The following is a 25,339-nucleotide window of genomic DNA, read 5'->3' as shown; positions in this document are numbered from 1 at the left end:
TTTTGAAAGGCCCACTCCCAAGGCCACACCCCTCTCCAATGACATCAGAATCTCTGGAGCCATCGGTATTTGTCAAAGCTCCCAGGTGAGTCCAACCTGCAGCTAAGGTTGAACCACTGATTTCGTTCATCCTGTTGAATTCTCACCATAACATTCTACAAAAAAAAAAAAAAAAAAAAAGGTAGGGTTTAATCACCATTTCGCAGACGAAAGAATTGAGGCTCAAAGGCAAAGAGTGTGTTGCCTGCAGCCCCAAGCTCTGTCTCTGCCTTCATTTCTTCCCAGGCTCCCTGGAGGAATTCTTGATGTCCAGAAGTCTCCAGTGCTTCACTGTTAGGAGTAATGGTTATGTTAATGTTGCCACGGACGTCTTTGTGTCCTGATGCTGCCCTCTGCCCACCATGACACAGCTCCGATCTCAACAAGACCCCAATGAAATGCTGGCCAGACACTGCCTGGGTTCAGCTGGCCACTTCCCACCAGGTCATGTCACTTCGGATCACACAGCGGCAGCCACTTCTCACTCTTCACCGCCCACCACTTTCTCAAGCCTGGGTCTTCGCCACTGCCACCACACCCCTTCAAGCCTTACCCTGGGTGCCCTTCCCCTTTACAGCGAACTCCCTCCTGCTCCACAGCAACCAGCCTCGCCCCTGCAGACCTAATTCCTGACCATCCTCCATGGACCTCAGCTCACCAGGGGGTGAGGGTCATGCCCCTGGATCTTGAGCCTTTAGCTAGAGTCTTACGTGCCCACAGGTTGTCAGAGGGGCGGCTAACCACAGAGCCAAAGGGAAAAGCCGCTCCGCAGCCGGGCTCACCTGTCCAACACTGGCCGCGGCGGAAGTAACTCCAGCGCTGTCCGACGGAGCGAGTGCGCAGCTGGGCGAGAAAGCTGGGCACCGCTGCCCTCTGCTGGCCAGTGGGAGTATTGAGCTCGCTGTCGCTCAATCACAGCGTCTGATGGACGGATGAAGGAGCAGGCATTTACTGAGCACCTGCTGTATGCCAGGCACTGTGGTGGACGCTGGAGTGTCAGGGTGAGCGCGCCCAACTCGACGCCTGCTCTCACGGAGCTCATATTCAAGTGGGGAGGTAGGCATTAATCAATAGTTATTCAAGCAAATATGTAATTACAACTGTGGGCTATGTAAGGGTATGTATGACACGAGGGGTCCCGTCTGGGGGAATCAGGGAAAGCTGCCCCGCGGAAGGGAAAGGTGGAGCGCCAGGAGCCTCACAAACGTCATTTCATGTAATCTCGAAAATCCTGCAAGGTGGCTTTCGATTTACCACTCTTTGACAAAGCAGGTAATGGGTTCAGAGAGGGGGAAGAATTTACCCGCGGTCACACAGCCAGCTGAAAGCAGAGCCGGAGGACCCAGGTCAGCCCGATTCCAAAGTCCCGGCTTTTCGTCGTTCCAGGTGGTGGGGCAGGTGGCCAGGTGCGGAGACCTTCCACCTGGCAGCCCGGAGATGCGGGCCGGGGCGGGGCGGGCCGAGGGCGGAGCCCTGTGGGGCGGAGCCTGAAGCCTGGCCCCGCCCCAGCCTCTGTGGGTGAAATGGCGCCGCAGCGCGTGGCGACGGGGCGGGGGCGGGGTTTCGTCGGGGGGTGGAGCCCGGGCTGATTGGGGCCGGGGAAGCCGCACGTGGCTGGTGGAGGGGGCGGGGCCGGGATCTCACCCCAGCCTGCAGGAGGCGGAAGCGCCAAGTCGGTGCGAGCCCGAGGACCCTTAGCTGCTGGGCCTGTGCACTCAGGTAGAGGCGGCGGCTCCGGGTCCAGGGGCTCCAGTGGGCAGCGCCCCAGGTAGGGCCCAGCTCGGGCCGGGGAAGGGGTGGCCCCCCTCTGCCCATGTGTCCTGCCATCCGATCCTCGCTCCTTCCTGTTGGCGGGCCTGACTCCACCTCTGCCGTCAGATGGGAACGCTGGGGTGGAGGGGACTGCCTCACGCTGTCTCAGTCCCCGGTCAGCGGCTGTGAGATCTGGAGAGAGAGATACAGAAGCCTCGACGCAGGGGAGACTGGCCCGGCTTCCCTCCAGGCTGACCGTGTGACCTTGAGGGGGACACCTGCTCTCTCTGCCATTGAGTGTCCTCAGCTGCAAAACGGGGTCTGACCTGGCGCCCCGCCTGCCTGGGCTGGGCAAGTCCGATGCAGCTGTGGAGATCGCCGCTAGATAGCCCGGGTGCGCTTTCTCCCTTCTAGGGCCGCAGGAGCGCTTACCCTCCTGCACCCTCTGGTCTTAGATGGAGAGCTGCACTCCCTTCCCCAAATCTGGGGCCCCTGAAGGGCTGAGAGCTCAGACCCAGGACACCTTGCTCTGGCGTTCTTATGGTGGAGTTGTGTGCTGGCCTGGGAGGCCTGTGGATGTTCCCAAAGTGGGGTCTGAGGCTTGGACCAGACACCCCTGATTCCTGCCTGTAGCCCATCTGCGTGTTTGCAGAGTGGGGCCACCATTATCAAAGGCCTTACAACTGCAGGCATCCAAGTGCAGCTAAGGAGTCTGGCCAGTGTCCTCAGGATGCCTGGGTGAGTGGGGAGGATCACAGGGACAGTCATGATGACAAAGATGATGATAGGTGACGCGTACTAGGCGTTTACTGCTTGTCAGTGCTTTACACGAATTATATCATTCACTCCTCACCTACCTTATTAGGGAGGATCTATTGTTATCCCTAGGTTAGAGGCTGAAATGGAGGCTCAGAGAGGCAAAGTGACTTGCCCAAGGTCTCCCAGCTAGTAAGTGGCAGATTGCGGATTAGAACCCAGACAGTCTAGTGCCCATACCCATAGTGCTCTGCTGCCACTCATGGTCTAGGCCTCTGGTAATACAGCCTTGACCTAGAACAGGAGAAGAAAGAGGGGGCCAGGTGAGCAGAAAATTGAGGAATAAGATTCAGGGTCTTGGGAGGGAGGTGTACTGATAAGCCCTGAGGTGCAGTTAGCTGACTAGAGTCCCCAGCAGGACATTTTAGTTGGGGGGGGGGCCGTGTAGGGTGATATAGAGAAGCCAAAGAGAGCTCTCCCTCTAGCTGGTGAAGACTTAGGAGGCAGAGATGGGTCCTGGGGAAAGAAGGTGCACTCAGTGATGGGTGCAGGCATTGGGTAGGTTGTGGGAGGCCAAAATGCTGAGCAAGCAGATGTGGGGTGCAGGAAGCAAGGAGAGAAAAGGATTCTAGGCTCCTGTGATGTCAGCCCTGACAAGGGTCTGAAAAACTGAGGCTTCGTTTCGTAGAAGAGGAAACCAAGGCCAGCAAGCTACTTGCCTGACAGCACTCTTTGTCCCTATCCCTAGCCTGCCCCTCCCATGCTTGCTTTTTTATTCCTAGAAGCTTCCAGCATCCGCTCTGCTTTTTCTGGGTACAGTGGTCCAGAGCCCCCTAAGTGTCTGTCCTCATGGGAGGATTGGAGCAGGGCCTGAGTGCCCCATGAGTGCCATCTCTGCACTTGGATCTCCCCACTAGATCAGTGGTTCTCAGCCAGGGGCAGTTTTGCCCTCCAGGGGACACTTGGCAAAGTCTGGAGACATTTTTGGTTGTCACACTGGGAGGAGTGCTACTAGCATCTAGTGGGTAGAGGCCGGGAATGCTGCTATGCACCCCATAATGCACAGCAGAGCCCCATACAACAGAGAATTACTTGGCCTAAACCCTGTACTCCAACGAGCTGAGCCTGCCGCCCTCCTCCTGCACCCCAGGTCTTTTGTCCTCTCTGTAGGGCAGGGGGCTCAGGTGGGGTTTGACCCTGCTTGGGTCCGCAATTGGGCAGACCTTTGTCCCCATCCCTGACCTGGCTCTCCCATGCTTGTTTCTTTATTCCTAGAAGCTTCCAGAGTCCACTCTGCTCTTCCTGGGTGCAGTGGTCTAGAGCCCTGCCCCCTCCCCCACCAAGTGTCTGTCTTCGTCAGTCTGTCTGCCTGCCCAGACCTGTATTCATAGTGTTTGGTGTTAGGTTGAGAGAAAACAAAGTGGAGAATTTCACCTCGCACATACAGGTGCCGTAGCTAAGCACTTGGCTGCTAACCAAAAGGTTGGCAGTTTGAAACCACCAACAGCTCCACAGGAGAAAGATGTGGCAGTCTGCTTCCCTAAAGACTGACAGCCTTGGAAACCCTATGGTGGCAGTTCTACTCTGTCCTTTAGGGTCGTTATGAGTTGGGATCAACTTGACAGCAATGGGTTTGGTCTTTTTGGTTTTTGCAGATAAAATATTTATTGAATTTGAGTGACATTTTAGGGGTCCTCTTTTTTTTTTTTTTCTCCACTCACTTTAGCCATTGTAATTGTGCCTTATGTCTGTGTGGCTCTGGTGTAGACCAGAAGAATTCATTGCTCAGTCCCATGTTCCTGGACAGACAGAATACAGCTGTTATCTGAGAAGTGCTGTCTTGGGTGGGGTGGGTGGGGTCTTATCATTTAGGCTCTCCCAGGGGTAGGCCCCACACTATGAGCACTAAGACAGTTCTTCTCAAACAGTGGAGGGTACAGGACTCACCAGGGGATCTTGGTAAAAGGCAGAGGGGCCGGTTCAGTAGCTGATTCAGGCTGAGTCAGGCCCAGGATTCTGCGTTTCTAACAAGCTCCTAGGTGATGCAAGTGCTGCTAGTCCATGGACTGCACTTTGAGTGGGCTGGGCAGCGGTGGGCTGTGGGCGGGTTGCCCTCCCTGCAGGCAGCTCTGGTGAGTGCTTTTGAGACCATGGAATGGAAGCAACCCATGGTGCAGAGCCAGGAGACCTGCATTTGAATCATCACACTCCTCTCATACACCCCCACCCTCCCAGCCTATGGCCCTATTAGCTTAATAGGGCTTGGATACATTGCTTAACGTTGGATACATTGTTTAACTTCTTTGAGGGGTGGTCTTGCATGGTGGGCAGTCCTCCAGGGCTGCTGATGCAGGGTCAGTGAGAGGGACATGCCCTGTGGAGGTGGCGGCAGTCTGGGTCCTAGCAGCCAGAGGAGCAGTGGGCCGCCCACTGGCCTGGCCATCAGGGTGGAGCAATGAGCTGAAGCAGGCAGGGTGGGCATCATGCCAGCTTGGTGGCGGCTCTCATTATGGCCCTGGCTTCTTCCCTCCTGCTTCTGGCTCGCCCAGCCCTGCCTATATGGGAGAGCTGGAGAGACTGGTCTGGCTGGGGGAAGGAGGGGTAGCCCACAGACTGAATGTGGGCCTGAGGGCCTGGCCAGCTGAGTCAGCCCCAGTCTGAGCAGTAGGGGTTAGGGCTGAGGCTGGGGCTGAGAACTATGGCCTAGAGACCCTGGGGTCATCCTGTGACCCATGGAGGAGCTTCCTATCAGGGAAACTGGGAAGGAGTTCTAAGCTGGGAGCCTTGGGCCTCTGACTTCAGGAATGGGACTGGGCAGCGTCTGAGGTACCTGAGGTGCCACCACTCCTGGTCCCCCACAAATCAGTCAGGTTGGCCTATCAAGGCCCTTCCCAACTCCTAGGAGCAGGAGGCAGCAAGACAGCTGAACCCATTTCTCAGACGGAAGAACAGAGACACCTTTCCCATCCTCTGGGGTGAGAAGATCACCCTTCAGGTCTGTTGCCCTTTACTCAGCAGGGCTTTGGTCAGGCTGACACCTTGAATGTCATGAGGCTGCCCCAAATTGGCACCCAGGGAGGGGTGCCTCCCCCCTCCTGTTCTACAATTGGGCCATCCCAGCAGTTCACACCAAGGGTTTTGCAGCCACACAGACCTAGATTCGAATCCTGGTTCCTCTATTTACAAGTTGTGAGACCCTGGGCCAGCCACTCCACCTCTTTGAGCCCCAGCTGGCTTGTCTGTAAACAGAAGTAATAACACCCACCCAGCCAGCTGCACAGGGTTGTTGTGAAGATTAAACGAGCTGTGCCCACTGAGCACTGTGATCATTATCGTTAGTCATGGCATTTAGAGGTGCAGGGCACCTCGGTATTGCTTTCCCCAGAGCCTCACTCTACAGATGTGGAGATTGGCACCTGGAGAAGGGAGGCAGCTGTCCACAGGTCCCGCGGCAGGACACTGGGCCAGAACCCAAGTCTAGGGCCTGTAACCTGTTTGTGTGAAGACTACTCCGAGGTTTGCACAAAGATAAGCCCAGGGACCTGGGTGGTCAGACCGTGGGCGGGACGTCCACAGCAGTGTCTCTTTTTGCAGCGTCAGTCATGAACTACGTGGGGCAGCTGGCGGAGACTGTGCTTGGGACAGTGAAGGAGCTGTACCGGGGTCTGAACCCAGCCACGCTGAGTGGCGGCATCGATGTGCTGGTGGTAAAGCAGGTGGATGGCTCCTTCCGCTGCTCACCCTTCCACGTGCGCTTCGGCAAGCTGGGCGTCCTGCGGTCACGGGAGAAGGTGGTGAGTACTAGCTGGGTGAGGTGGCCGTCACGGAGTGGGCTTTCAAAGCCAGGGACAGCCACTGCAGTCCCCAGAGAGGACCCAGGCCTCCCGTAGATGGACATGCTTCCCTTCTTTTGTGTTTTCTTTGAAAGTTCTTGGCGTAGTTTGGAGTTTTGGAGGGATTTCCATTTTGCCATGGCAGTAGCACAGTGGGGCAGGGCCTGTTTTAGGGCCCATCATGTCTGAGCTCAGTCACTTCACCTGTACAAATGGCTACAATTTCACCTGCTTGGTATGGTAGTGAGATGGTTTGGAAGGATTAACGGGAGCTGATAACACTGTCTCAGGCCAGGTATGTGGTGGCGCTCCAATTGTCCCTTTGCCAGCACTCTGAAAGCAAACCCTCGTTGTCTTGACTGGGCCCAGGTGAACAGACAGAGATTTCTGTCCACACTGAGGTCTTGTATATGAATAGAAGTTTGATGAACCTGCATGTCCTTCAGGTGGCTGTGAACTTTCCAGAATCCTAATAGGAATGTGTAACCTTGCGGGAGACAGTATAGCTAAGTGGTTAAGACCCAGGGTTGTAGACTCAGACTTTCTGGGCTCATCTCCTCTCGGCCCCTGCCCAGGGAATTACACTTAATTCTTCTGAGCCTCAATTTCCTCATCTATAAAATGGGATAATGATAGGAGCTACTTTAAGGGGTCGTTGTGAAGATGAAATGAGACTACACAAAATACTGTATGAAGTACCCAGTAAATGGTAATTCTTGCCGTTGTTCATGCAATCATCAAATGTTTGGGGACTGTCCTGTGGGCTGGGGATACAGTGGTGCCAAGACAGATTACATTCCCGTTGTGGGGTGTGGGAGAGAGAGGAACGTGGAAACAAAAGAATCAGCCAGCTAACTGAGACAGTGATAAGTGCAATGAAGCCCAGAGAATGGGGTAACGTGGGTGAGGGAGAGGGCACGGCAAGCAGCCTCTCTGAGGAAGGAGAAAGGAGCAGGACCCTCATTGGGGGGAGCAGCCAGGCACATAAAAGTCCGGGGGACAGAGAGGTTCCCAGCGAGGCCCTGCTGGGGGCCAATGGGCTAGAGCATGGGAGTGAGGCCCTACCCGACCCTGCTCCACTGCAGGTAGACATTGAGATCAACGGGGAGCCAGTGGACCTGCATATGAAGCTGGGGGACAACGGGGAGGCCTTCTTTGTCCAGGAGCTGGACAGCCAAGAGGTGAGTGCCCTGCACCTGCCCTCCCGCCTGTGCTGGTGCCCCTCTGGGTGGGGCAGTGGGGTTTGTCATTGTCCCATTGGTGGGGGTCTGGCACAGAGGGGTCAGCCGGAGCAGCCTCAGGCAAACGTGATATGCTGCCAGAGCCCAGGGGAGGGGGATGGGCTGACCCTCTTCCAGGACAAGCTGGGAGGGGTTTCTCAGGGGACACCTGGGGTGGCCCTGGAGGACGAAGAGGAAGCATTTCCCAGGTGGCTTGAAGAGGAAGGTGCCAGGGACTGGTTAGGGGCTGGAAAGCATAACGTGTGGCTTATCCTAGGGGTGGTGCCAGAGACAGTATCTAGAGAAGGGAGACAATGCCCAGCTCAAGCCAATAGAGATGTTTAAACTGTTTTGAGCTTGACAAATGTTAATTGAGTACTTACTGTATGCCGACACTACGTAGTGGACTAGGACGAGGCATGACCCCTGTCTTCAAGAAGGCTCCCAGAGTAGTCTGAGAGACAGACACAGAAGCAATGGATGATGGAATAATACTGCTGTCACAGTGACAGGCATTGGTGGTAGGGCTGGGGATGGTCAAGGCAAGCTTCTTGGAGGAGGTGACACCTGGGCTGAGTCTTAAAGGAGAAGTAGGTGCTGCTGTGATTGATGTAGGCAGAGGAGGAGATGAGAGGCAGATACCCAGGATTCTGCCGTGTGGAGGGTGCAGCACCCTCGCCTGCCGGGGCGTGGGTGGCTTCCAGGGATCGGGGCTGCCTTACGCTGTTAGGGAGCTCTGAGGCTGGCAGCTGCAAAGGCGTGTTGCTGCCCCCTCTGTCCATCATCTGTGCGTGTTGTCCTGACCCCACGTAAGCTCACTACAGGGCCTGGGATTCTGACAGCTCTCTCAGCTGTTCCCCTGGTCTGCTCCACAGGAACATGTGCCTCCCCGCCTGTGCACCTCACCTATCCCTTGGGGGGCACTGCCTAGCTTCCCCTCGGACTCCCGGATGGGCACAGCCAGTAGGCCTGAGAGCGCTGCTATGGCGGGTATGGCCTCCATGGGGAGGAAGAAGAGGCGGCGCAGGAGGAAGCCCAGGCGGAAGGAGGACACCGTGACAGCTGACTCGAGTTTGGAAGAGCTGGAGGCAGGCACCGAGAGTGAGCTGTCCCTGCGGGAAAAGCCGAGGCTGGAGCCCCCAGGGTGTGTAAGGACCAGGCAGGGGCCGAGGGAGTGGGGACAGCAACCTGGGGTTCAAACGCTGGTTCCTCTGCTGATGCTGTGTGACCCTGGGAAAGTCCTTGACCTCTCTGAGCTTTGGTTGTTTACTTCCCCAAGTCCCTGACTCGTAGGCTCTGGTGCCCTTCTGGGGGTACTCTGTCTTGTCAGTGACCATTTCCCTGTGGCTCCTCAGCAGTGTCCAGTCAGAAGGGGAGTCCTTACTGCAGCCCAAAGATATCTACCCCTACTCGGATGGGGAGTGGGTCCCCCAGACCAGGTGAGAGTCTCCAAGCCAAGGTCTCACAGTGGTTTCAATTTGCCTTGTTCTGATGACCAGTGACATAAACATATTTAATGTGCTTACCTGCTATTTGTATAGCTTCTTTGTAAAGCTTTTGTTCAAGTCTTTTGCCTGTTTTTTGTTTTTTACTGGTTTACCTTAATGTTGATTTGTGGGTGCTCTTTATATATTCTTTACACATTCTTCATGTATTTTGGATCCAACACCGGCATCATATGAGTTGCAATTATTTCTTCCCAGGCTGAGGTGGGCAGCAGGGTGGTAGCAGGATGACTTGGGGGGACACTGAGTCCTTGTTTCCTGCAGTCTCATGGCAGGTGGGCTGATATCCCCTAAGAGTGACTCAGAGCTAGAGCTTCGGGCCTCAGAGCCCAGCCCCCTGCGAGCTGAGTCCCACATGCAGTGGCCCTGGGGGCGGCTGCCTAAGGTGAGTTCCTCCATGTCAAACCCCCATCCCTGCCTTTTGGGGCCTCCATGGCCCGTGTGGGTCAGGATGGGAGTGACTGAGACTTGGGCTGCCTCCCCAAGGCCTTCTAGGGCGTGGGAGGCAGAACCTGCACTGGCCCACATCCTCTCTGTTTGTTTGACTGAAGGTAGCCAAAGCTGAGCAGCCCGACTCCTTGATGGTCCTTGAAGGCAAGACCGAGGCAACCTCTCCTTGTCGGGAAGGGCCTAGCACCCCTTTTGTCTCTGTGGCTGGCATGGACTCCTTGGAATCCCCAATCCTGCAGACAGAAGTTGGCAATGACCTGCTTCAGCCTGACGCAGAGGCTCCCGCTTGGGTGGACATCCCTCTCCCCACCCCGAAGAGGGAGGAAACCAGGACTCAGAGCACCGGGGACACACACCTCCCTCCTGCCTCAAAATTGTGGACCTGGGCAGGTCTGGAGGGTCCAATTCCCACCAGGCCACCAGCGGGGGTCTGCAGAAGGAGAGGTGAGTGATGACTGGGCCTCACCCACTGCTTCCCTGTCCTCTGGTTACCCCTGAGTGACTCTGGAACTTCAAGCATGTTTTGAGCACCAACTCTGTGCCAGACACTGTGCTGGGCACCAACCCTCATGGGGTTCACAGTCCAGGTTGGGGGTGGGGACAGGCAACACCTGCATAAACAAGAAAGAGCATGGCGTGGGTGATATGGGAGGGCGTAATCAACTGGGATGGGGGCTGTGTATTTAAATCGCATGGTCAGGGGAGGCCTCTCTGAGTGGGCAGAGATGTGGAAGGTAAAAATCCACCCAAGAGAGGAATGTCGTTAGTTGCCATCAGGTCATCTCTGACCCATAGCAACCCCATGTACAACAGAACGAAACACTGCTCGGTCCTGTACCATCTTCATCATGTAGGTATGCTCAAGTCCAGTTTTGCAGCCACTGTGCGTTTTGAGTGCCTTCCAACCTACTTTTCCAACCTAGGGGGCACATCTTCCAGCACTATGTTGAATATCATTCTGTTGTGATTCATAGGGTTTTCACTGGCTAATTTTCAGAAGTAGATTGCCAGGCTTTTCTTCCTAGTCTGTGTTAGTCTGGAAGTTCCACTGAAAGCTGTGACCCTGCTGGTATTTCAAATACTGGTGGCATACCTTCCAGCATCATTATAATGTACAAGCCACCACAGTACACCAAACTGACAAAGTGAGGAATAGGGGAAAAGAATTCTAAAGCAGAAGGAACAATGTGTGTCAAGGCCGTGAGGTGGGAGAGAGGTTTCACGTTCTAGGAACTGAGGGGCTCACGAGTCTTGAGTAACGCAGGGGAAAGGGCTAGGAGGAAGCTGGAGATATGAGCAGAGGCCACACCATTGCAGCTCACAGCTGGGGTTTACCCTAAGAGTGGGGGGAAGGCAGTCGGCTTGTACTGCCCAGGTCAGTAGCCACTGACTATATGCGGCTGCTTAAAACGTAATTAAAATCACATGAAGTTAAAAATTCAGCTTCTCCGTCTCGCACTAGGCACATTTCAAGTGTTCGTAGCCACATGTGCTAGTGGCTACCATGCTGAGTGGCACAGACCTGGAACCTTTCTGTCGTCGCAAAAAGTTCTGTTGGCGGTGCTACGTTAGAGGCCTCGAGTGTGGAGGCACACTGCGCACACTGCTGAGCACATGCTGAGTCCAAGGTGTCCCCTCCTCTGCCCTCAGGCTCCCTGAAGAGAAGCCAGCACCTGGGCCCCAGTGACATCTACCTCGATGACTTGCCCTCCCTGGACTCTGAGAACATGGCCCTTTACTTCCCCCAAAGGTGCCTGAGTCCTGGGTACCTGGGCTGTCTTAGGTCCTCCATTAGGGGCCTGGGAGGAGTGGGGACCCTCCACCTAGCCACTTTGTATTCATGTTGCCATTGGCTTTTTTGTCCCCAGTGACTGTGAGCTGGGGGCCAGGACGTGGAGTGAACCCAGCAACCAGAAGCTCCTGGAGAACGCCAACCCTGAACACATGCCAGAACCCCCTCCAGATACAGTGGATACGATAGTGCTGTCCCTCTGTGGGGGACTGGCTGACAGCCAGGACATCTCCCTGGGTATGTGTCACCATGGCCTGAGCCCTTTTGAGGATCGGCACTAAGCCCAGGGGACCAAGGGGGGTCAGTGAAGACCCTGGAGTGTGCGGCAGCAGAGGCGTGAGCTGGACTGGCCTCCCTGTCCACCTCTGCTCTGTGGAGCTTACTCTCAGTCAGCCAGGGTGGTGTTCCCAAGCCACTGCAAAGCAAATGCTCAGCGTTGAGTGGTGACAGTGCGAATCCAGGATGAGCAGGTGCTCAGGGTGGGGACAGCAGGTGCAAAAGCCACAAGGTAGGGAGGAACCCACCGGGTAAAGACCCAGCTGGCAGGAGGTCTGTGTGACTAGAGTGCAGATCTCACAGGCAGATCTGCCAGCCTCACCCTCACCCCCTGCCTCTGTGCCCAGAGAAGTTCAGGCAGCACGTCGTCACCTACCAGGACCTTGCCAAAAACCCCAGCCTCCTGGACGACCCCAACCTCGTGGTGAAAATCAACAAGAAGTAAGTGCCGGGGCTGGACTCCTGGCCGCCCGTGAGTCACCCCACCTCCGGGACCCTGTGGCTGCTGCAGCCTGTTTCCTCTCTCCAGGCATTATAACTGGGCTGTGGCTGCCCCCATGATCCTCTCCCTACAAGCCTTCCAGAAGAACCTGCCCAAGGTAATGATTAGGACTCCACTGGGCGTGCTGGGGAGGTGGCCATAGCCTCGGGGTGGGGGTCCCTGGCAAGGAAGTGGAGGGTGGGCAGAGATGGCCCCTGGGGGAGGAGACAGGTCCCCCCATCCTGGCCCTTATCCTGTGAGGACAGAGTCCTGCCCTTCCTTGGTTTCCTGCCATGGCTGAATCCTATTGGATTTTGGCCTTTGCCTCAAAGGGGGGGCTCAGGACAAACCAGAGGGGCATAAACATCCAACAGATGTTAAATAGGGACAGGCCTTCCATGGGAGGCTTCTGGATCAGGGAGACAGATGTCCCCACTCTTCATCTTGCCCTGAGAACCCCTCCTGGTTGGACTGGGGGTGTTTACTTGCTATATCAGCATTAAATGTTTGTTGAGTATCTACTATGTGCCAGGCCCAGGTTGGGGATGGCCATGAAGTAAATAGAAACAGTCCCTAACCTCGTCGGAAGATGGACTTAATCAGAGTCACCCAGTTGAATATGTAATTCAGTTGTGAGTGCTGGGAAGGAGAGCTCTGGTGCGCTTTGAGAGCCACCACAGGGGAGTCTGCTGAGGAAGTGCCCACTGGGCTGAGATCTGAGGTCAAGTAGGCTGTAACCAGGTGAATGGCAGGAAATAACACGTGCAGATGCCCAGAAGTGGGAAGCAACACAGCCTCTTCAGTCCCCACCAGAGCCTCCACCCTGATCCTCCTAGGCTACCTTCCTTCAGTCTCGGAGAACAATGCCTTCCAGGTCAGCAACAGCCAGTACCGACCTGCCCCTGTCTCTTCTGCCCCTCTGGGAGCCACTCAGAGCCTTGCTCTGGTCTGACCCATTGTTCTCAGCTCATTTGGGTTTGCCCAAAGAACATCATTGACCAGATGTTGAAGCTGGTGCCTCCCTTTGGTGATGCTCGGCTCCTTCCCCAGCATTTCTGGCTGGCTCTGGGTCTGTGCGTAGGGGAAGGAAGGGGGTCACTCTCCCCTACTTGGCTCTCCTCAGTGTACTCAGACAGACCTACTACTTGGGGCCCCTGGGAAACTCCCTCAAGCCTATTCCCAGCTCAGATGAGAACCATACTCAACCTACCCTGAGCCCATGTTTTCCTGACTTGAGTTCTCCCTTCTGCATCTATAGGACTCTATGTCTCCCAGTTGGACCTTGGCCTGGGCGCTCTCTGAGGCTATCTAGTACAGATCTAATCAACACATTTCACAAGGTCATGTTGCCCCAGCCAGACAATGATGGTAGCATACAGAGAGGGAGGCTGTTCATGGAATAGGACCATTGACCTTAGGTTAGGGAAGTATTCGCCATAGACTGTCCTTCCTACTGCCCCTTGGTGGCATCATGCAGGTAGTACCAGATCTTGAGAAACTCCCAAAACACTGCCTTCAGTTACTCTAGTAGGGATACCGATCCATAAGATATGGAGGCCAGGCCAAGGCTGGGCTAGAGCTAGGGGGCCAGGGCCAGGGTGGGGGTAGGAAAAACCCTTAGTCTCCTGTGTCTAGCTCTATGCGTCATTGCTTAGAGCCCCAGGATGGAGGCGAGTGTGCTTCCTCAGCCTCCAGATGTTGACAGCACCTTGCTCAGGGTCACCACAGACCATGGGCATATGGGGGGCCCCAAGGGCAGTGTGAGGTAGGTTTGTATTGTGCAGAAAAAAAATACTGTGGATTTCATCTGCCCACAGAGCACCGTGGACAAGCTGGAGAAGGAGAAGATGCCCCGGAAGGGTGGGCGGTGGTGGTTTTCCTGGCGACGCAGGGACTTCCCTGCTGAAGAGGTAGGCAGTCATGATCGTGGGGCAGGGCCAGCCCAGGGCAAGAAGTGAGGTTCACGAGATGGGCACTCTCCCCACAGTGCAGTGGCCAGAGGGTGAAGACTACAGCCAGGGAGGTGCAGAGGTGAGTTAGAACGCCTCGTTGGGGCTTTGCAGCTGAGGCTGGAGCCTGGGGAAACTCTCCCTGCACTTGTACACCCATTCTTTTCCCTGAGATATGTCCCAAAGTTCCCCAGTCATGAAATGGCAGAGTCGGAAAGAGTGGAAATTCAGACTTCTGGCCCTACCTTGGGGGCTTGACCTTGTTTCCTTCTTTCTGGGGGACTGACCTTGCTTCCTTCTTTCACCTCTGAAGTGACCCAGAATGTCTGAGGTTGGGTGGGGTGACTAAGGATAGGCCCACTGAAGCCAAATCAGGCATGATTGGGAATAAATGCTAAAAAGCACTCGTAGACTTTTCATGTAAATATTTTCAAGACAGGCCCTGGCATCCCTCTGGCTGTGGAGGGTGCAGACTGAGGCCTGGGCACCCTGCGTCATGGCTCCAGCCCTGCTGTCACCTTGGTGTAGACTGTGGGCCAGTCCCTGCGTCTGCCACCATCAATGGGTGGTGGCTGGAGGGAGGGACCTCTGATAGCCTGGACTGTCTGCAAGGATAGGCCAAGGCTTTGTGGCCTGGGCTGAGGATGGGTGTCTCCTGGGAGTGCAGGGCCCTCAGCTGGGGAGAGGTGGCCTGAGAGCCTGGGATGCCCACAGGGAGAAGGTAGATGTCCTGAGCAGTGAGGACGATGGCCCAGACAGCCCTGTGATCCTCGAGGTCCCCTCCCCGCCACCCTCACCTCCAGCCTACACGCCCACCTACAAGAAGTCCCTCCGCCTCTCCTCTGAACAGATTGTAAGTGTGTGCATATATGTGTTCCTGTGTGTGGCAGGGCTGGGACCCTTCTGTCCCAGAGTCCCATGGAGCCATGCATTCACCAAAGACCAGAAGCCACCCCTTGGCAGCTTCCCTGATGGCCTCTGCTTGGATAACCTCTGGGGGTGGGGGACTCACTCCTGCCCAAGTTAGCCCATTTTCCTGTCAGATGCTCTGAGTGAAAAAGCCTTCTTTTATGTTGTCCTAAAATCTCTGCCTTCAGTGGGTCAGCTGGCTCAGGTTCTGCCCTTGGAAGCCACACCTCAGGAGTTAAAGGCTGATGGCAGCCCCTCAGATTGTGGCAACTATGGTCCCTCAGGCCACGTCTTCTCTGAGCTCAGTGACTGGTGGCTCCATGGTCAGGGAGGTGCCTGGGGGGTCTGGCCAGACTGACACAGAGCAGGATGCCATCTGCCTGGTCACATCCAACCTGGGGTCAGCCAGGGCCCTGAAGCCTTGGTCACCTGGTTTTGGCTGAGCACTGCCCTGACCCTACTCTATGGATCATGTACAGGGCTCAGTCTCTCTTTAGAGAGTGTGGAGGTACATACCTGAGCCCCAGGCAGGGGGCTGCCCGTGAAGATTCCCACAGGGCCCTGATCTATGGAATGGGGTCTCCTGCCAAGAGCAGTGCCACCGCCATGGGGCTACCCTGAAAAGCCTGGGTGGGGAGTCAGGGCTGGGATGCATCTGCGAATTTCTTCTTGAAGGGGAGAGAAGGGAGTTTAGGGCTCCCGTGTGCCGGCACCATGCAGGGCCCCAGCCTGTGCTCCCTCACTGCCTCCTCACGGCCACCCTCTGCCCATGTGGGTGTCGGTGTGTGGCTGTCTCTGAGAAGTTCGGGAAGGTTCTCTGAGTTGGGAGGAGGTGGTGAATGAGAAGTTTGTAGGGATAGAAGCCCACAGCATGGGCTAGGCTCCCAAACAGAGAGCGCTGGCCACAACTACCTGCAGCTGGTCACAACTCCCCCTTGGCCTGGCCCTAGCGGTGCCTGAACCTGCAGGAAGGTGCCAACGATGTGGTTTTCAGCGTGACCACCCAGTACCAGGGCACCTGCCGTTGCAAGGCCACCATCTACCTGTGGAAATGGGACGACAAGGTGGTCATCTCTGACATCGATGGCACCATCACCAAGTAAGGCCTGCGGCCGTGGGCAGGCAGCCTGGGGTCCTGCTTCCTCTATCTGGACAGGCGTGGTGGGGCTGCACTCACAGATCATGAGGGTAGCAGGACTGCCTCAGAGTGACCCCTCCTCCCTGGCTCTAGGTCGGATGCTCTGGGCCACATTCTGCCCCAGCTGGGGAAAGACTGGACACACCAGGGCATCGCCAGTCTCTACCACAAAATCCACCTGTGAGTGCCTGGGCCATGGGAGGGGAGACAGACAGCCTCAGGCCCTCTGGTCTCTGCTCTGGGAAGCTGAGCTGGGGACAGGGACAGGGTCAGGCCCCCACCTGTGGGAGGGAGTGACGAGCCCTGTTTTCTGGTCTAGAAAGCTAGGTGTGAAGGACTGGCAGGCCCACCAGTGGAGAACCTGGGGCGGGTGCCTGGAGAGCTCAAACCTACTACCTATTGGTCCTCAGTTCTATGAGCAACTCGTCTTCCTGGGGCTATGTTCCAGAATCCGAGTCTAACTGCTGGCCTTCCTGCTGTAGGGAGGCCCACAGAGTTGCCCGAGCCCGCATGCATTGTGGTCCTCAGGACTCAGTCCATGCTCCAAATGGGACAGCTGCTGAGGCCACTTCTCAGGCCTGGCCCAGCTATTTCCCTGAGTCCCCTCCTGGCAAAGGTCTCTGGGGTTGGAGGCTGGAGTCCCAGGGCTGGTGGCACTGCCAAGAGGATGTGATGGGGGAAGGCTGGTCTCTGATGGCTCTGTGCCACCCCTGCCCCCAGAAATGGGTACAAGTTCCTGTACTGTTCTGCACGGGCGATCGGCATGGCTGACCTCACCAAGGGGTACCTGCAGTGGGTGAGCGAGCAAGGCTGTGGCCTCCCCAAGGGCCCCATCCTACTATCTCCCAGCAGCCTCTTCTCCGCCCTCCACAGGTAACCACCCCGACACAATACAAGCCCACAACCCCTTGGAGGGAGGGGCAGGCCCACTGCCTTGGCTATCAGCTGAGGGCTGGGTTCGGGCCCATGGTCACCTGACCCTGCCTTCCTGCCTGGTTTCCATCCCTCCTCACGCGCATTCCTGCCTGTGACCCTGGCCGCCCCAGAGAGGTGATTGAGAAGAAGCCAGAGGTGTTCAAGATCGCCTGCCTGAGTGACATCCAGCAGCTGTTCCTGCCCCATGGACAGCCTTTCTATGCCGCCTTTGGGAACCGACCCAACGTGAGGTGTCCCCACCCCACCGGCTGAACCACCTCCTCCTCACCTCCCAGCTGGCCTCTGTTCAGCTGGTCCCTTCTTGTCCCCCACAGGATGTCTTTGCCTATCGGCAGGTGGGCCTCCCTGAGTCTCACATCTTCACAGTCAACCCGCGGGGGGAGCTCACCCAGGAACTCATGAAGAGCCACAAATCCACGTGAGGCCAAACCCCAGCCTGCCTCTCCCTGGGCCCCCATCTCACCACTGCACCCGGGACTCTGCCCTCTACCCCAGGGCTCCCAGGAATGATGCAGTCTCCGCCTGACAAGGCAGAGGCCGTGGCCTAGTGGCCACGCAGACTCTCAGTGCCTGCCCCCTTCTGCCTGTAGATACGAGCGGCTTGGTGAGGTGGTCGGTCTCGTCTTCCCGCCTGTGGCCCGTGGCCCCAGTGTAGACCTGGCCGAGCCAGAATACAGTAGCTTCAGCTACTGGCGGGAGCCCCTGCCAGATGTGGACCTGGACTCCCTGGCCTGAGCCTGCCCTGCCTCTTTGGCCTGGCCCAGAACTGAGTGTCCCAAGGCATAGGGATAGAAGTGGGGTACCATGGGTCCAAAGAACTGAAGGGGAGGAGGGGGCTGTGGACTGGTTGGCAGACACAGAGGCTCCCCCCATCCCCCTGCCCCGTGTCCTGTCTTGCCTCTGCCAGCTCAGTGGCAGGGGTGGGGCAAATGCTCCTGGGCTCTGTAGCAATTAAATGTATGGCTTACGGGCTTTTTCAGGGTTCTTTGTGCTCTTGGTGTCTCTGTCCTGTCATTCTGGGGCCTTGAATCAATTCCTTATGGGCAGAGAGAAGAGGGAGCCCATTGAGGCTGGAGGCCTCAGGGAAGGGCTGGGGGCTGCCCTGTGGCAGCAGCGGGGAGAGGGAGCCTGCATCATACCCGCTGAAGCCAGACCCTTCCACCAAGCCCTGGCCCCTTCCCACGTCACTGCCTCTCCCTTGCTGGTATCTCAGCACATGAGGCCGCCCCAGCCCTAGGCACTCTGGTACCTGCCCCACCAGCAGCAGGGAAGCGGGGGTTCCCAGGACACTGTCAGGGCCATGGGAGTGTGGCCCCCACCCAGCTGCTACCCTTGCTCCTTTCAGCACCTTCCCTGAGGACTCCCCCCCGAGCCCCATGGGGCAGGTGGTTGTTGGCCCAGGTGCCCCACCTTGGCCTGTGCGGCCAGTTCTGTGCTCAGGTGGCTGCTGAGGGCTCTTGTCCCAGGAGCTGTGGGAAGCAGGGCTGACGCCCACTGCAGCCCTCCCTCCCTGCACCGTCGCTGGTGAACACAGTGCCATTAGATGGGCTAAAAGCTTTAATCCAGACCCTGCCCACCCTGACAGTTCCCAAGTGGAGGCCAGAATGCCGAGGCAGGGCTGCGGGACCTGCGGAATAGCACACCAGGGCCTCTGCAGCTGTGGGGGAAACTGAGGCAAGGAGGCTCAGCAGACATGAGCGTGAAGCCTCTGGGAACCGTGCAAGCCCGATGGATACCTGTTTTCAAATTGACCCTCCATGTTTTTGCACCTGAATTTCACACCATTGGGTGACTATTCTGGTAGGGCTAGGGTTTTGCAAGGGTGTTGGCAGCAAGGCCTGGACCCCTTTCTCTCCAGCTGTGGCTCCCTCCCTAGGGTCTGGCCACATTCAGGCCATTTTGTATACCAGGAGAGAGGCCCTGACCTGGGGGGGAAGATCTTCCCCCAAAATGGAAGGAAGAGGATCATGTGGGGCCAGAAAAAAAAAAAAAAAAAACCCTTGCCGTCGAGTTGATTTCAACTCATAGCGACCCTATGAGACAGAGTAGTAGAACTGCTCCATAGGGTTTCCAAGGAGCAACTAGTGGATTCGAACTGCCGACCTTTTGGTTAGCAGCCAAGCTCTTAACCACTGTGCCACTGTATGGGGCCAGAGTGCCCTGAAAATACCTCTGGGGAAGGAAAGGAAAAGGATAAATTGGGGCTGGAGCCCCCAAACACATCACCTGGACCCAGTCCTTCCCTCTGAAATTCTACAGCTGCCTACACCTTCACCTTGGGAGAGGATCAGAAGGGATGAAGAGCACTCTTGGCCAAGTCTATGTTTCCATTTCATCCTGGAGGACTTGTGAGGAGCTGGAACCCCCCAGCAGCACCTGCTCCTTGGGGAAAGAACAGCAGCCTGTGTGTGAGAACAGTTTCGGGGGTATCACCTTCCCATGCAAGCCCAGCCCCGACAGCCGGGGACAGAAGCCAAGAGGAGAAGGGAGGAATCGTGAGCACAGGGCCAAGGGAACCAAAAGCCTCCATGAGCTGGGGGCTTTTCCTTGTGGGCAGATGGAGATATGGGCAGAACCACTATCTGAGAGCCAACCTGTAGGTCTTTGCAGTTACTGGGCTCTGGGGTGTCTGCAGAGGAGCAATTTGCAGACCATGGAATTGAGGTGTCCTGAGTCTATTCCTGCCTTCAGGCACAGCATTCTTGCCCTGACCACTATTCTGCATTGTCCAGTTTGTACAGCACCAAGCGTGGATTTTGGTGGCTAGCAAAGTCATGTGGTGCTGGACCAAGCCCATTTCTTCTGTGGCCTCCAAGGTGGCATTCATACTGGGGGAAGCTAGGAGGCACAGCTGTGCAAGGCTGGCTCTGAGGTGCCATTCCCAGGGCTGGTGGGCTTTGCGGGGTGGGTCCCGTCCACCTGCCTAGTTGGCTTGCCCCGGCCGCCCCTGCTCAGCCAGCTGGGCCCGGCAATCCAGCAGGTCATCCCGGAGGCGGGCAATGTCCTGTGCGTGCTGGACCAGCGTGCGGTTCAGCTGGTCCACGTGGCCCCACAGGCCCTCCCTGGGTTTAAGCGGCTCAGCGGCCAAGCTGTCCAGGCTGGCGGCCAGCAGGCCCAGCCTCCCACACGCGCCCTCCACTTGTGCCACCCTCCGGTCAAAGTGGCCCACTGCATGCTGGAGCTCCTGGGCTGTGTCCTGGCAGCGGCTCAGCCCACCAGCCACATTGGCCACACCAGCCTTGAGTTGCTCCAGCTCCCCCTGCAGGCTCAGGACCTGCCTGTGGCCGGCCCGAAGCCGCGAGCCCTGGCTGCTGACCTGCTCCTGGATGGCGTGGACCTCAGCTTCCACCTTGCGTTCCCGCTCGTCCAGGGAGGTGTTGGCAGCTAAGAAGGCATCAGAGTACTGGCTGATGGAGTCGCTGAGGCCTGTAAGTGACTTGCTCACTGAGTTCAGATTGACCTTAAGCAGGGTGATCTCGCCTTGAAGCGAGCTGCCTGTTGCTCCTGCCAGCTGCCCCTGGACCTCAGCCATGGTGCCATTGAGCTGTCGGAGCAGGGCCGCATGGCTGGCCACCTGGCGCAGGAGGGCCTCACTCTGGCTCTGCCAGGCCTTCACCTCTGCCACGAGGTTGTCCAGGATAGCTGAGGTGGTGCTGGGGGCGCACGAGGTCTCCAGCGAAACCAGCCGTTGTTCCAGCATGGCCAGCTCTGTCTGCACAAGGGGCTGTGTGGACCTGCCCGGCAGGGTGCTGTCATGGCTCAGCTCCCCAGCCAGCGTCACCAGGCGCTCCTCAAGGCTCTGCACACGCTCTTCCAACGTGGCCCCAAAGCCACCCACTCCCCATCCCCCCTCCCCCACCCCCAGGCAGCAACCCCTCACTCCATTCTCTGTCCTATTGAGGGTCTCCAGGCCCTCGAGCCGCCCATCAAGCATGGCAGCAGAGAGCCGAGTGAGCTCACCCCCAGAGGGGGTGCCATGAGCCCTTTGGGCCTCGGTGAGCACCTGTAGGTTTCGCTCGAGGCTGTCCACGCGGGCGCCAATTAGGGCCAGCTGGCCACAGCAGCTGCCTCCGCCAGCCACGCTCAGACCCTGCAGCCGGGTGCCCAGCTGGGAGAGCTCCTGGCGCAGGGCCAGCTCCCGACCATCCAGGCTCTGGTGCAGCCTTTGGCTGGCCGCCTGACCCTCTTCACATTGCTGCCGCACCTCCCGCACCCTCAGGTCACACTCACTCTGGACGCCTTGTAGCTTCTGCTCGAAGCCATCCAGCAGGCCACCCCAGAGCCGGTGCAGCCGGTGGTCCACGTACTCCTCCAGCAAGGCCAGGGAGGTGAGCGGGGACGGTGGGGCCTCCCGTAGCCGCTGCAGGTGAGCCTCATGGCCCAGGGCCAGCCCGTGCACCTCATCCAGCAGTTGCATCTTGTTCTGCAGTGTGTTGCTCACCTCTGTCACCTTGCCCAAGATCTCGTCCAGAGGAGGTGTGAATGGCCCCCTGGCTCTGTCTCCCGGGCCCACAAACCCCTTGGGGATGACCCCGAAGCCCACAGGGGTGGCAGGAGCCCTGGGGCCACCTCTCATCCTGTTGGGGTCCTTGTGGCTGGCCACGAGGCCACTGAGGGTACCATATGCTTGTGCCAGGCGCTGGACATCACCTTCCAGGCGCTCCAGCCGCTCACCAAACAGCCCTGGCCGTTTCCTTCCTGGGAAAGAGGAGAAGAGAACCCCAGGGCGTCTCTCAGCTTGTCATGTCCGTCAGCTGCCCAAGGTTTTCTGTTCTAAGCCAACCTTTTCATGAGAATAGCCTGCCCCTGACTTGGGGAAGGGTCCCGGGGCTCAGCCCTGCCACAGGCCAGCCTGGGTCAGTCCCCTTCCCATCTACCCTGCTGAGCCCAAGAAACTGATCACCTTGGTAAGGTCTCCATGGGTAGACTCACCGTGGGGGCTGGGGGCCACTCTGCTGTAAGAAGGGGGCCTAGGGCCTGGGTTCAGCTGCCCAGAGGGAATCTGGGGTTCAGGCTCTGGCTGGGGTGGGGTGGGCCGGTGGTCAGTGAGGTGCTCGGGGCAGCCTTCTCCAGCGAGGCCGGGGCAGCAACGCCAGGCGATGTCTGTCACCGTCTTGTAGCCAACCTTGTATTTGGGTCTGAGCACTGTGCGGTACCTGAGCCCAGGAGGGGAAGAGGGTAGGGGGCAGGATCTGGGTGGGGACAGGATCTGGGTGGGTGCAGCATAGCTCTGCCCCAGCCCCAGCCCCGCCTGGTCTTGTGACCCAAGGAACCTGCCTGTGGCCTGAGGTTCTTGCCTCCAGCTAGGTGACCTAGGTCAGTATTCAGGGCCACTCTCAGATACCCATATGAGGCCTAGATCTTTCTCCACCTCCAGGGTCTTTCCTTTTTCTGTGTTTATGGTGACAGGGTGAGGACAGGCCTTCCTGAGGCTCAGAGACTTGGTCGGGAAGGATACAGGTAGAAGCCCCACCCCATCCTATTTGCTGGGGTGGTGGGAGGTAGCAGGAATTTAGCCCCAACACTCCCAAGACCACATGGGTCCTATTAGCTCATGCTGCCATCAGAAATTCCACTGTGGCTTCTGTGGTACCTGGAGAATTCTGACAAAGCCCCAACCCGACCTGTGGGTCGGCAGCAGTTCCCCGGAGCTGGGGCAGGCACCACTTTCACTGTCCAGGAACCAGTCTTGGCTTCTATCAGCTCCTCCTACTTCTTCCCACTCCTCCCTAGCCTACTCTGTGAGGTCAGCAGGGAGGAGAGGGTGGTCCCCAGAGGGCAGGACAGGCTCACCGGGAGCACCTGCGTAGCCATGTACCTGTTCACCCATTGATGCACTGGAGCAAATGGGTCTGTTTTCTGGCACTTGTCTGAACCTTTCCAGGTAGAGCCTCGCACACCTGTCTACCTCCACAGGTCCTCGCACATGGCCTCACCTGTCTGGCCTGAGTACCCCGCACTCTGCCTTCCACACCCTCCCTCTTAACCACCACAGCCCTTCCTGGGTTGCCCAGGCCCCCTTTAGCATCAACCACTGCTAGTGTGACCCTCTGCTCTCTCCCCTCCCCCACCCTCTATGTCACTTCCTCTTTACCTTGTGCTTCTCCCCTTGGTACCTTCCTCCTGTCCCCTTGTGGCTCTTGGGCTGCAACCTAAGCCTACCCCCGTCTCCCTGCCACAACTTGTTCAAAACCTTTGGGGTCCTCTGTGGCCCCCTCCAGCTCTGGGGCCCTGATCCACTCTGGTCTGTGTGGAGGCTGGGATGGGATCTTTGAGGTCCAAGGAGCTACAGCCCTTTGTGGAGCTGGTGGCTGTTCTCAGCTAAAGGCAGGGCTGGGCCTTGTGCCAGGGGATCCCAATGGGTGGGATGGGGGTGCACTCACGTGACGGTCCCAGGGCACTTGGAGCCCCACCCACACTGCCGGTACTCAGCCTTTACGTAGCTCTCTGCTCCCTCCTGTAGGACACAGGTCACGTTCCTGTGCACCACGTAGGCACAGAGGGCTCTGCAGGGGAAAATGGCACCCTTGGAGCATCTGGCCTTGGCCAGGCCCACTGAGGCTCCTACCCTCTCCCCACCCTCCATCCATGGGCCTCAGCAAGGGACCAGACCCCCCATCTCTCTTCTGTCGTTCCTCCTAGCTTCTAGGAGCCAAAGCCTTTGGCCTGGGGTCCAGGATCTTCTGGCTTGGTCCCAGCCGCACTGCTGGTCTCTTTGACCCCAGCCTCTGGGATGGCCTGGTCACTGCGCTAGGCATTGTACCGAACCAGGAGCCTGGTATGGAGGCTATTCCTGTGGTCTGAGGTCCACCCTGGGTTCCCCCTCAAGCGCCTCCCCACATCTTCACTCTCCTCCAACCCCTTAACTGGTTCCAACTTCCTGAACTTCACATTGGAGGTTCTGAGATCCCAACTTAGTGCCTTCTCTGACAGCAGGTTTCTCATCCATGCTCCTCTGCCTCCTGGGAAAACACATCCCACCTTGTAGTCTTCCAGCCCCTGTCTTTGCGCCTGTTTTCTCTCACAGACCAGTTCTTGTACCACCTCCTCCAGGAAGGCCACTCTGATTTGCCTGGGCCCACTGCGTGTCAGCTATGAGCTGGGCACTCTCCTCCTAAATACCCCTCAAATTCAGCCAGAGTTTCCACAAGACGGTGTCCTGGCGGAGCCCCACTGAGGCCAGTTCACAAGCCACTGCCTTACTAAAGACCAGATGCTGAGGCAATTCTGTTATGGAGTCTCAGCATAGGCACGGGCCCCAACAGCCCCCACTAGCAATGCGGCCAAGCCACGAAGGGGCTCCCAAGCGGGTCGCTGGAGCCGGGCTGACAGCCGGAGGGGGACCGGGCCACCGGGCGCATGGCTCCATCTTCCCACCTGGCGGGGCAGGGGAGAGATGGGAAGCCCTGGCAGGGTGAGCCCCGCGTGCTCCGTGCGCAGACCGCCCTTCCTCCTCTCCCTCCACCTGATCGGCTGCGCCCGGAGTCTGCACACAGTGCAGCTGGAAAGTGTTACTTCGCTGGAAAGGTTTCCGCGGGCACTGCCAGGATCCGAGCCGCCGCGCCAAGCCCCCTTGGCTGAGTTTTCTTCGCCAGCCCCGCAGCTTCCCCGAGCGAGGGGCGCCCGCGCGGGCAGGAGCTCTCCCCGGTGCCGCCCCCTCGGGTGTCTGGCGCCGTGCCGCACCCGCGCGGGGTCGGGGCAGGTGAGAGCCGTGCCCGGGCCCGGTGCCCCATCCCTCCGCTTCCCGCCCCGGCGCGGCCCGCGCTTACTTGTGCGGCCCCGGACGCAGCCGCGGGCGCCATCCCGTCGTGTAGAGGCTGTAGCTGGAGGCGCCGGGAGGCGCGGGCCGAGCCAGGAGCGGGGTGCCCTTGGCCTGCGCGCCCGAGAGCAGCGCCGCGACGGCGCACAGCCAGACGGGCAGGCGGCGGGGGCCCATCGCGGCCCCGGCCCTCCACCTGGCCGCGCGGCGCCCCCCGCTGGTGTCCGCCAGCCGCACCGCCCTGCGGTTCGCCAGTCCCACCGCCGGTCGCGCCCCCGGAGCTGCCAGCCCGGCCGCCTGGCGCTTCGCGGCGGCTGCGTCCCGCCGAGTGGCCGGGCAGCTCGCGCCTGGGGCCGCCGAGGGGAGGCGGGAGGCGGGCTCTGCGCGGATTAGCATAAACTTGGGACCGCGCCGCTCTCCTCCGCCGGCCCCCTCCTCCGCCGCCAGCCCCCCGCCCCAGCTCCGAGCTGAGGCCCGAGGGGCCCTTTTAAGCAAGGGGTTAAGAAGGGCGCAGACCCGGGAAGGTCCTGGTAGGCCCCCTGTC

General features: G+C 58.2%; 2 protein-coding genes across 6 annotated transcripts; one reads left to right on the top strand and one right to left on the bottom strand.

Moving 5' to 3' along the window:
* The first annotated feature begins 1,676 nt into the window (after positions 1-1,676).
* On the top strand, positions 1,677-19,849 carry LPIN3 (lipin 3). 5 transcript variants are annotated; one of them, XM_049869643.1, is made up of 20 exons: positions 1,677-1,758; positions 6,142-6,341; positions 7,466-7,561; positions 8,476-8,744; positions 8,956-9,039; positions 9,370-9,490; positions 9,657-9,999; positions 11,206-11,305; positions 11,424-11,584; positions 11,971-12,064; positions 12,153-12,222; positions 13,922-14,014; positions 14,092-14,135; positions 14,768-14,906; positions 15,913-16,061; positions 16,194-16,280; positions 16,821-16,973; positions 17,147-17,261; positions 17,351-17,454; positions 19,296-19,849. In XM_049869643.1, the coding sequence occupies exons 2-20, from the start codon at positions 6,150-6,152 to the stop codon at positions 19,801-19,803; spliced, it is 2,922 nt and encodes a 973-aa protein (XP_049725600.1). In that variant the 5' UTR covers positions 1,677-1,758; positions 6,142-6,149; the 3' UTR covers positions 19,804-19,849. The 5 variants fall into 5 exon arrangements, with proteins under 5 accessions (XP_049725600.1, XP_049725601.1, XP_049725599.1 ...); XM_049869644.1 differs by having other exon boundaries at positions 1,684-1,807; positions 8,959-9,039; XM_049869642.1 differs by having other exon boundaries at positions 1,684-1,807.
* Positions 19,760-25,108, bottom strand: EMILIN3 (elastin microfibril interfacer 3). Its single transcript, XM_049869647.1, has 4 exons — positions 24,806-25,108; positions 23,420-23,542; positions 21,969-22,192; positions 19,760-21,734 (listed from the first exon to the last, which is right to left on the bottom strand). Exons 1-4 carry the CDS (start codon positions 24,970-24,972, stop codon positions 19,960-19,962), a joined length of 2,289 nt encoding a protein of 762 aa, XP_049725604.1. The 5' UTR covers positions 24,973-25,108; the 3' UTR covers positions 19,760-19,959.
* Between the last annotated feature and the right edge of the window lie 231 nt (positions 25,109-25,339).

The sequence above is a fragment of the Elephas maximus genome, chromosome 25 (assembly GCF_024166365.1).
Source record: "Elephas maximus indicus isolate mEleMax1 chromosome 25, mEleMax1 primary haplotype, whole genome shotgun sequence".
In the NCBI taxonomy this organism is placed as follows: Eukaryota; Metazoa; Chordata; class Mammalia; order Proboscidea; family Elephantidae; genus Elephas; species Elephas maximus.
The sequence above is the reverse complement of the archived record's forward strand: the minus strand, read 5'-3'. Positions and strand labels throughout refer to the sequence as shown.